The sequence below is a fragment of the Zingiber officinale genome, chromosome 7B (genome assembly GCF_018446385.1).
Source record: "Zingiber officinale cultivar Zhangliang chromosome 7B, Zo_v1.1, whole genome shotgun sequence".
NCBI classification, from domain to species: domain Eukaryota; kingdom Viridiplantae; phylum Streptophyta; class Magnoliopsida; order Zingiberales; family Zingiberaceae; genus Zingiber; species Zingiber officinale.
This window is the reverse complement of record NC_055999.1, coordinates 7688897-7699542: the sequence shown is the minus strand read 5'-3', so window position 1 is coordinate 7699542 and position 10646 is coordinate 7688897. Positions and strand designations below refer to the sequence as shown.

General features: G+C 36.2%; 1 protein-coding gene and 1 pseudogene across 1 annotated transcript; both read left to right on the top strand.

The window, feature by feature from the left end:
- On the top strand, positions 1-3298 carry LOC122004137 (putative receptor-like protein 16). The gene is made up of 2 exons (XM_042559066.1): positions 1-228; positions 2927-3298. Exons 1-2 carry the CDS (start codon positions 1-3, stop codon positions 3296-3298), a joined length of 600 nt encoding a protein of 199 aa, XP_042415000.1.
- A 2710-nt stretch (positions 3299-6008) lies between these two features.
- On the top strand, positions 6009-9978 carry LOC122004136 (annotated as a pseudogene).
- Positions 9979-10646: the final 668 nt, after the last annotated feature.

The following is a 10646-nucleotide window of genomic DNA, read 5'->3' as shown; positions in this document are numbered from 1 at the left end:
ATGTGGCCACTAATAACCGCTTATCTCTCCACCGCCCTCCACTCACATCACAAATTACTATATATTTTCCCCCTCTCCTCATCACTCATCACTCCGCACTCCGAGCTACACAGCTCCGCAGCAGTCGCACTCCGCAGCTCCGTAGCACTCTGCAGCTCCGTAGCACTCTGCACTCGGCATCTCCACAGCACTCTGCACTCCGTAGCTCCGCAGCAGCAAATAGCAAAGGTAATCCACTTTTTTATTGATCTTCCCTACTGCTGAGCCTTCTACGGGCTTAGCCTACTTCATTACGACTATAAAATATAACATTGCATAGCCTGCTACTGGCCTCGTGAATGACAACAATTAAGATAGAAAAGGTGTGGAGCCGCATATGCATCTTTCATTCAATTAAATCTATGATTGAGGTGATCCCACGGGGAAAATTTCTTTATGCCAAAAACAATGGGTATCTTTCCAACGGTTACCTATTCCTACAAGAGAGCAACCTTGTACGTATTTGAGATACCTATTATATAGCAACCCAGTATAAGTATAATATGTTTTCTTTCCCATTTCACTTATTGAGTGATCCCTTGTAATCCCATCTCCGATCATTTCCAATCTATATATCTTTACATACTAATGAATATATTACCTCACTTAACCATAACAATTGATTATGTAATTATTTATAAGATACCTTTATAAAATACGAGTATTTGAGCATTTCTATAAGTTCTCAGGGGTGGTTCGGTATAGTATACCGAACCATCAACCCACATGCCATTACCATACCGAAAAATATGGTATAAAAATTTTTCATACCGATACCGTATCAGAATTTCGGTATACCGAATTTCGATATACCAAAATTTTGGTATTCATATTATTCAGGGTAAATTTTCGATATTGGTACGGTATACCAAAATTTTTGCTAAAAATCATATATCGATACCGATACTAAAAATTTCGGTATGGTATAATACCATACCAAAATATTTGGTATACCATAAAATCGGTATAATTCAGTAAATTTCGATACGGTATGTGCGGGATACCGAAATTTTGATATTTTTCTCCACCCATATCAGCTCTTAAACTCTATCGTCTATCTCTTCATAATAATTCATAATGAGTAGGAAACAATAGGGACTTAATGTGAAGCTTGATCCTCAATAAAATCAAACTAATTCAATAAAACAAACTACTGAATAAACTATTAATTTGCATCTCCTTTATGAAAAAATAATAAATCTAAATCTAAATCTATATAAAATGAATTGTGAAAAAAAGAGACATCATCTATTAAATTTATTAAAACCTTTAAAATTCACAAGATGGTCATCAGTGACATGGTCTTTAGAAAACATATTAAAAAGACATAAAATTACAAGAGTCAGATAATGAAAATATGATCAGAAAAGGAACTACAGTCATTGTCATTGAAATTTCTTTTTTTTTTTCTCATCCCATTTGACTATCTTGCAATCACATAATTCAACTGTTCCCATGAAAACAATTCGTAATCAGGAAATAAATTAAAATCATTCTCAAATTTTTCATATTTCATTTTTATTTATTTTTATATATTGACAAATCTCAAGTAATGGCCAAAGATGGTGAGGCCATCTATGACCATTCCAAATTAATGGCATTATTATGATTTTTTATAAAAAAAAATTATAGGAATTCTAGGAAAAAAAATTAACTCAAAATTAAATTTTAAATATGAAGATATTTAAACGCACTGTGTAATTTGAATTACAAAATATTTTTTTATTCAAAACTCCATACTTTTTCCCTAAATATTATTCCTTCCATTAAGATTGAATATCTTTCCTCCTAATTTGTACATTCATAAGCAGTGACCAATATTGTTGATCATTTGAAGGCCATTATGTAATTAAGTAATATGCATGAGTCTTATTTATGATATTAGATAGCTTTAGAATTTAGAGAAGTAAGTTATTTTTTAATTATTTTTATTAGGAAATTGCTATATCTACTTGCATAGATTTTTTTAAAGATTCAGAACTAACTAGAAGAATACAATATTAAAGACGTTAGAGTTGAAAATTTTGACAATAAGATTATATATATTTTTTACTTTATTAATTATACTATATTATATTGTTGCGAATTAATATAGTAGCTCTGCTCTAAGTTAAACCCCCTTGTTAGATTGTATAGGAGAATGATGGCCGAGACAAGGAATTGCACTCCCTACGCCGGCTTCGTCTTCTTCTTCCTCTTCTATTTACTTGTGATAGATCTATGCTGTCAATGTCGTGGTGAAAATCTAAATGATACAACCATGTATGAACTTACACGGTCCCTCTATGGGGTTCCTTCCAACTGGAAGCCCCAGTTAGATCCCTGCACTTGGGATAATGTTATTTGCTCCGCGACCACGTAATCGCAATAAATCGTGATCAGCGCGGTATCTCCGAAAGCCTTTCACCTGCACATGGAAATCTTACCTCACTCACGCCTCTTCAACTGGAGTTCAACAACATCTGCGGCCCTCTCCCTCGCCTTAGCAAACTCTCCTCGCTCCAGAAAATATACCTCCAAGCCAATGCCTTTGATTCCATCCTAAGTGGATTTTTCATCGGACTCTCCTCCCTCCAAGAGATCTCTTTAGACTTCTCCCTCTCCCCCCTGGAGCCTCTCCCAGGACATCACTTCCACGGCTGGAGTCGTCTACTTTTCCGCCATCAACGCTTCCCTCACAAGGTCGATTCCCGACTTCCTTGGCTCCCTGTCAAGCCTCAACATCCTCCATCTCTCTTACAACCAGCTCACGAGCCCCCTCCCGAGCTCCTTCACAAGATCCGTCCTCACGCATCTCTTCCTTGATCACCAGCAATCTCATGACAAGATCTATGGCCGAATTGATGTGATTGGGGCAATGCTCCAACTGACCATGGTTTGGCTCTAGTCCAACAGTTTAACAGGGCCGATTCCTGATCTATCCAACCTCAAGGTCCTTCAATCCTTCAAGGTCCATGGCAACTCCCTCAAGGGCATTGTTCCACAGTCTCTCGCTGCCTGCCTTTCGCTTAGGATTGTGGACCTCTCCAACAACATGTTACAGGGCCTTCTTCCGTCGTTCGCCAGCAAATCCTTGATTAAGCTATTATTAAGCAACAATAATCTCACTGGAACAATCACTGATAGCTTGGCTCATATCCGTATTCTCAAAATATTATATGTCGCTAATAACAACCTCAATGAGAATGTGCCAAAATTTCGTAGCTCGGTTAAGGTTGAAACTGATGGAAATCCCAATCTTCGTAAAAACTCAGGCTAAGGAGGTGAAAGCTCTTCTCCAACAAGTGGGGCACCTAGTCCTCCAGACAAACTGTCAATTGTGGGTATCATCATAGCTGTGGTGGTTATAGCTATGGTGGTTCTTGTCGCTTGTTCAGTTGGACTGTTACTGCATCACCTCAAGAAGAAGAGCAAGAAGAAATTTGAACTTAGCATTGAGAGTGTAAATCCATACCTTGATGAACCTCAAAGCTTGCATATGTCTATTCATGCATTGAAAACGACAACAAATAATTTCAGTGAGGATTTTATATTTTGCAAGGGCGGTTTTGGAATCTTTTACGAAGGGGATCTCAGTGTAACATTAATTGTTGTGAAGAGAAGTATATCTGGTTTGATGGGTCAAAATGGCCAACAAGAGTTCAAAACAGAGATTGGTGTTCTTAGAAAGGTTAGACATCGGAACTTGGTTGCACTTCTTGGATATTATGTTGATGGCCCAGAAAGACTTTTGGTGTATGAATTCATGCCAGAGGGTACACTAGGGCATCACTTGTGTGAATGGGAGAGTAGAAATGCACCACCACTTGGAAGCAGCAACTAGTGATTTCTTTGGATATTGCTCGAGGTATTGAGTATTTACATAGTTTGGCCTAGGAGATTTTCATTCACAGGGAATTGAAACATACTGACATACTACTAGACAAAGATTTGAATGCCAAAGTTTCTGATTTTGGGTTGGTAAAGCTTGCTACACACAACAAAATGTCCATGACGACACGAGTAGTAGGAACTTTTGGATATCTTGCACCTGAATATGCAAGTAAGTGGATTGTTTTACTTTTTTAACAGATATTCCGTCTTTTAAATTATAAACATAACTCAAATATTTTGATGGAAATATTTACTAACATCAGCTTCTACATTTTAACCGTCACTGGAAAAGTGCCCGTGAAGGTTGATGTCTACGCATTCGGTGTTATATTAATGGTGATAATTATCGGAAGAAAAGTACTAGCTGAGTTATACCTTCTTGATGACAATCTTGTATCAGTGTTTCGCCGAGAGTTTACTCAAGAGAAAAATTAAATTTTAAATTTCATGGCGGACCGAGTCCTTGAATTTGACGATGAGACTCAGAAGAGTCTATTGGAAGTTGTAGACTTGGCTTGACACTGCACATGTCGTGAACCCTACCAGAGACCTGATATGAGCCACATAGTCAATACACTTTTTTTCTCTAATAGAGTCATGACAACCTTCTACAACCAATGATATAGACAATGAAGACGACTCAACTTACATTCTAACTAAAATACTTGAAAGATGGTACGGTATAATACCGTTACCATACCGAAAAATATGGTATAATTTTTTTTTATATCGATACCATACTAGAATTTCGGTATACCGAAATTTCGATATTCATATTGTTCAAGGTAAATTTTCGGTATCGGTACGGTATATCGAAAATTTTGCTAAAAAGTGTATATCGATACCGATACCGAAAATTTCGGTACAGTATAATACCGTATCAAAATTTTTGGTATACCGTAAAATTGGTATAATTCAATAAATTTTGATACGGTATTTATGATATATCTAAATTTCGATATTTTTTCTCACCCCTATCCATTCTTAAACTCTATCTTCTATCTCTTCATAATAATTCATAATAAGTAGGAAACAATAGGGATGAAGCTTGATCCTCTATAAAATCTAACTAATTCAATAAAACAAACTACCAAATAAACTAGTAATTTGCATCTCCTTTATGAAAAATAATAAATCTAAATCTTAATCTATATAAAATGAATTGTGAAAAAAAGAGATAAAAATAATTAATTTATTAAAACATGTAAAATTCACAAGATGGTCTTCAATGACATGGTTTTAGAAAACATATTAAAAAGACATAAAATTACAAGAGTTAGAGAATGAAAATAGATCTACAACACTTGTCATTGCTAGGAAATTCCTCTTTTTTTCCTCCTCCCATTTGACTGTATTGCAATCACACAATTCAACTGTACCAATAAGACAATTCGTAATTAGGAAATAAATTAAAATTATTCTCAGATTTTTCATATTTCATTTTTTTTAATTTTTAATTTATATTTTATTTTTATATATAGACAAATCCCAAGTAACGGCCAAAGATGGCGATGCCTTCTATGACCATTCCAAATTAATGCAATTATTATAGTTTTTTTATAAAAAATTATTCGGATTCTAGGAAAAAAAATTAACTCAAAATTAAATTTTGAATATGAAGATATTTAAACGCAATGTGTAATTTGAATTACAAAATATTTTGATATTCAAAACTCCATACTTTTCCCCTAAATAATATTCCTTCCATTAAGATTGAATATTTTTCCTACCAATTTGTACATTCATAAGCAGTGACCAATTTTGTTGATCATTTAAAGGCTATTATGTAATTACGCAATAGGCATGAGTCTTATTGATAGTAGATAGCTTTTGAATTTATAGTGTTTAAATTTAGATTGTTAGTTATTTTTTAATTATTTTAATTAGGAAATCGCTATATCTATTTGCATAGATTTTTTTAAAAGATTCAGAACCAACAAGAAGAATACAATATTAAAGATGTTAGAGTTGAAAATTTTGACTATAAGATTATATATATATTTTTACTTTATTAATTATATTATATTATATTGTTGTGAATTAATATACTAGCTCTGCTCTTAGTTCAACCCCTCATTAGCTTGTATAGGAGAATGATGGCCGAGACAAGGAATTGCACTCCCTACGCCGCCTTCGTCTTCTTCTTCCTCTTTTATTTACTTGTGATAGATCTATGTTGTCAATTTCATGGTGAAAATTCAGATGATACAACCATGTATAAACTGTCACGGCCCCTCTATGAGGTTCCTTCCAACTGGAAGCCCCAGTTAGATCCCTGCACTTCGGATGGTGTTATATGCTCCCACGGCTGCGTAATCGCAATAAATCTCGCTAAGCGCAGTATCTCCGGAAGCATTTCACCAGCACTTGGAAATCTTACCTCACTCACGTCTCTTCAATTGGAGTTCAACAACATCTACGATCCTCTCCCTCGCCTCAGCAAACTCTTCTCGCTCTAGAAGATATACCTCCAAGCCAATGCTTTTGATTCCATCCCAAGTAGATTTTTCATCGGACTCTCCTCTCACCAAGAGGTCTTTTTTGATGATCTCCCTCTCGCCCCCTGGAGCCTCTCCCAGTACATCGCTTCCACGGCTGGACTCGTCTAATTTTCTGCCATCAACGCTTCCCTCACAGGGTCGATTCCCGACTTCCTTGGCTCCCTGTCGAGCCTCGACATCCTTCATCTCTCTTACATATAGCTCACCGACCCCCTCCCGAGATCCTTCGCCGGCTCCATCCTCACGAAACTCTTCCTTGATCACCAGCAATCTCGTGACAAGATCTCCGACCGAATCGATGTGATTGGGCCAATGCCCCAACTCACCGTGGTCTGGCTCTAGTCTAACAGTTTCACAGGGCCAATTCCTGATCTATCCAACCTCAAGGCCCTTGAATCCTTCAAGGTCCATGGCAACTCTCTCAAGGGCATTGTGCCGCAGTCTCTCGTTGCCTGCCTTTTACTTAGGATTGTGGACCTCTCCAACAACATGTTACAGGGCCCTCTTCCATCGTTCGCCAGCAAATCCTTGATTCAGTTGTTATTAAGCAACAATAATCTCACCGGAACAATGCCTGATAGCTTGGCTCGCTAATAACAACCTCAGTGGGAATGCGCCAAAATTTCATAGCTCTGTTCAGGTTGAAACAGATGGAAATCCCAATCTTCGTAAAAACTCTGGCTCAGGAGGTGAAAGCTCTTCTCCAACAAGTGGGGCATCTAGTCCCCCAGACAAATGTCATTTGTGGGTATCATCATAGTTGTGGTGGTTATAGCTATGGTGGTTCTTGTCGCTTGTTCAGTAGGACTTTTACTGCATCACCTCAAGAAGAAGAGCAATAAGAAATTTGAACTTAGCATTGAGAGTATAAATGCATACCTTAATGAACCTCAAAGCTTGCATATGTCTATTCAAGCATTGAAAACGACCACAAATAATTTCAGTGTGGATTTTATATTGGGCAAGGGTGGTTTTGGAATCGTTTACAAAGGGGATCTCAGTGTAACATTAATTGCTGTGAAGAGAAGTATATTTGGTTTGATGGGTCAAAATGACCAACAAGAGTTCAAAACATAGATTGATGTTCTTAGAAAGGTTAGACATTAGAACTTGGTTGCACTTCTCGGATATTATGTTGATGGCTAACAAAACTTTTGGTGTATGAATTCATGCCAGAGGGTACACTAGGACATCACTTGTTTGAATGGGAGAGCAGAAATGCATCGCCGCTTACTTGGAAGCAACGACTAGTGATTTCTTTAGATATTGCTAGATGTATTGAGTATTTACACAGTTTGGCCCAAGAGATTTTCATTCACAGGGATATGAAACCTACTAACATACTACTAGACAAAGATTTGAATGCCAAAGTTTCTGATTTTGGGTTGGTAAAGCTTGCTACAAACAACAAAATGTCCATGACGACATGAGTAGCAGGAACTTTTGGATATCTTGCACCTGAATATGCAAGTAAGTGGATTGTTTTACTTTTTTAACAGATATTCTGCCTTTTAAATTATAAACATAACTCAAATATTTCGATGGAAATATTTACTAACATGAGCTTCTGCATTTTAACAGCCACTGGAAAAGTGTCCGTGAAGGTTGATGTCTACGCATTCGGTGTTATATTAATGGAGATAATTACCGGAAGAAAAGTACTGGCTGAGTCATTCCTTCCTGATGACAATCTTGTATCAGTGTTTTGCAGAGAGTTTACTCAAGAGAAAAATAAAATTTTAAATTCCATGGCGGACCGAGTCCTTGAACTTGACGATGAGACTCAGAAGGGTCTAATGGAAGTTGCAGACTTGGCTTGGCACTGCACATGTCGTGAACCCTACCAGAGGCCTGATATGAGCCACATAGTCAATACACTTTCTCCTCTAATAGAGCCATGGCAGCCTCCTACAACCAATGATATAAACAATGGAAATAACTCAACTCACATTCTAACTAAAATACTTGAAAGATGGTACGGTATAATACTGTTACCATATCGAAAAATACGATATACAATTTTTTCATACCGATACTTTACCAGAATTTCGGTATACCAAAATTCCGGTATTCATATTGTTCAGGGTAAATTTTCGGTATCGGTACGGTATATCGAAAATTTTGCTAAAAATCGTATATCGATACCGATACCGAAAATTTCGGTACGGTATAATACTGTATCAAAATTTTTGGTATATCATAAAATCGGTATAATTCGATAAATTTTGATACGATATATCAAAATTTCGATATTTTCCCCCATCCCTATCAGTTCTTAAACTCAATCTTCTATCTCTTCATAATAATTCATAATAAGTAGGAAACAACAATAGGGTTGACGCTGGATTCTCTATAAAATCTAACTAATTCAATAAAACAAACTACCAAATAAATTAGTAATTTGCATCTCCTTTATGAAAAAATAATAAATCTAAATCTAAATCTATATAAAATGAATTGTGAAAATAAAAGAGACATCATCTGATTAATTTATTAAAACCTGTAAAATTCACAAGATGGTCTTCAGTAACATGGTTTTTAAAAAACATATTAAAAAGACATAAAATTACAAGAGTTAGATAATAAAAATAGAACTACAACCATTGTCGTTGCTAGGAAATTCCTCTTTTTTTTCTCCTCCCATTTGATTGTCTTGCAATCACATAATTCAACTGTTCCCAATAAGACAATTCGTAATCAGGAAATAAATTAAAATCATTCTCAAAATTTTCATATTTCTATTTTTTTATTTTAAATTTATATTTTATTTTTATATAATGACAAATCTCAAGTAATGGCCAAAGATGGCGAGGCCTTCTATGACCATTCCAAATTAATGTAATTATTATGGGTTTTTTATAAAAAAAATATAGGAATTCTAGGAAAAAAATTAACTCAAAATTAAATTTTGGATATGAAGATATTTAAACGCACAGTGTAATTTGAATTACAAAATATTTTGATATTCAAAACTCCATATTTTTCCCCTAACTAATATTCCTTCCATTAAGATTGAATATTTTTCCTCCTAATTTGTACATTCATAAGTAGTGACCAATATTGTCGATTATTTAAAGGCTATTATGTAATTAAACAATAGGCATGAATCTTATCTATGATATTAGATAGCTTTAGAATTTATAGTGTTTAGATTTATATTGTTAGTTATTTTTTAATTATTTTATTACGAAATCGCTATATCTATTACATAAATTTTTTTAAAAGATTCAGAACCAACTAGAAGAATACAATATTAAAGATGTTAGAGTTGAAAATTTTGACTATAAGAATATATTTTTTTTACTTTATTAATTATATTATATTATATTGTTACGAATTAATATACTAGCTCTGCTCTTAGTTCAACCCCCTCATTAGGTTGTATAGGAGAATGATGGCCGAGATGAGGAATTGCACTCCCTACGCCGCCTTCGTCTTCTTCTTCCTCTTCTATTTACTTGTGATAGATCTATGTTGTCAATGTCGTGGTGAAAATCCAGATGATACAGCCATGTATGAACTGACATGGTCCCTCTATGGGGTTCCTTCCAACTGGAAGCCCTAGTTAGATCCCTGCACTTGGGATGATGTTATTTGCTTCTGTGGCCACGCAATCGCAATAAATCTCGCTCAGCGCGGTATCTCTGGAAGCAATGGCGTAGCCAGCTTGAACAACTGCCCTGGGCTAAAAATGCTAAGCCCAGTAAAACTTAACCCAGCATAGCAAGGTTGAAGCTTAAAATTACTGGACATTGCTAGGCTGAACAACTGGCCTGGGCTAAAACTGCTGAGCCCAGTAAAACTTAGCCCAGCATAGCAAGGTTGAAGCCTAAAATTACTGGGCATTACTTGCTGGGTGAGGCCTAAAATTGCTAGGCATTGCTAGGCTTCACTGGGCTAGAACCCAGCAAAGCCCAGCCCTGACTACGCCTTTGTCTGGAAGCATTTCACCGGCCCTTGGAAATCTTACCTCACTCACATCTCTTCAACTGAAGTTCAACAACATCTGCGGCCCTCTCCCTCGCCTCAGCAAACTCTCCTTGCTCCAGCAGATATACCTCCGAGCCAATGCCTTTGATTCCATCCCAAGTGGATTTTTCATCGAACTCTCCTCCCTCTAAGGGATCTTTTTAGACGATCTCCCTCTCGCCCCCTGGAGCCTCTCCTAGGACATCGCTTCCACGATTGGACTCGTCTACTTTTCCGCCATCAATGCTTCCCTCACAGGGTCGA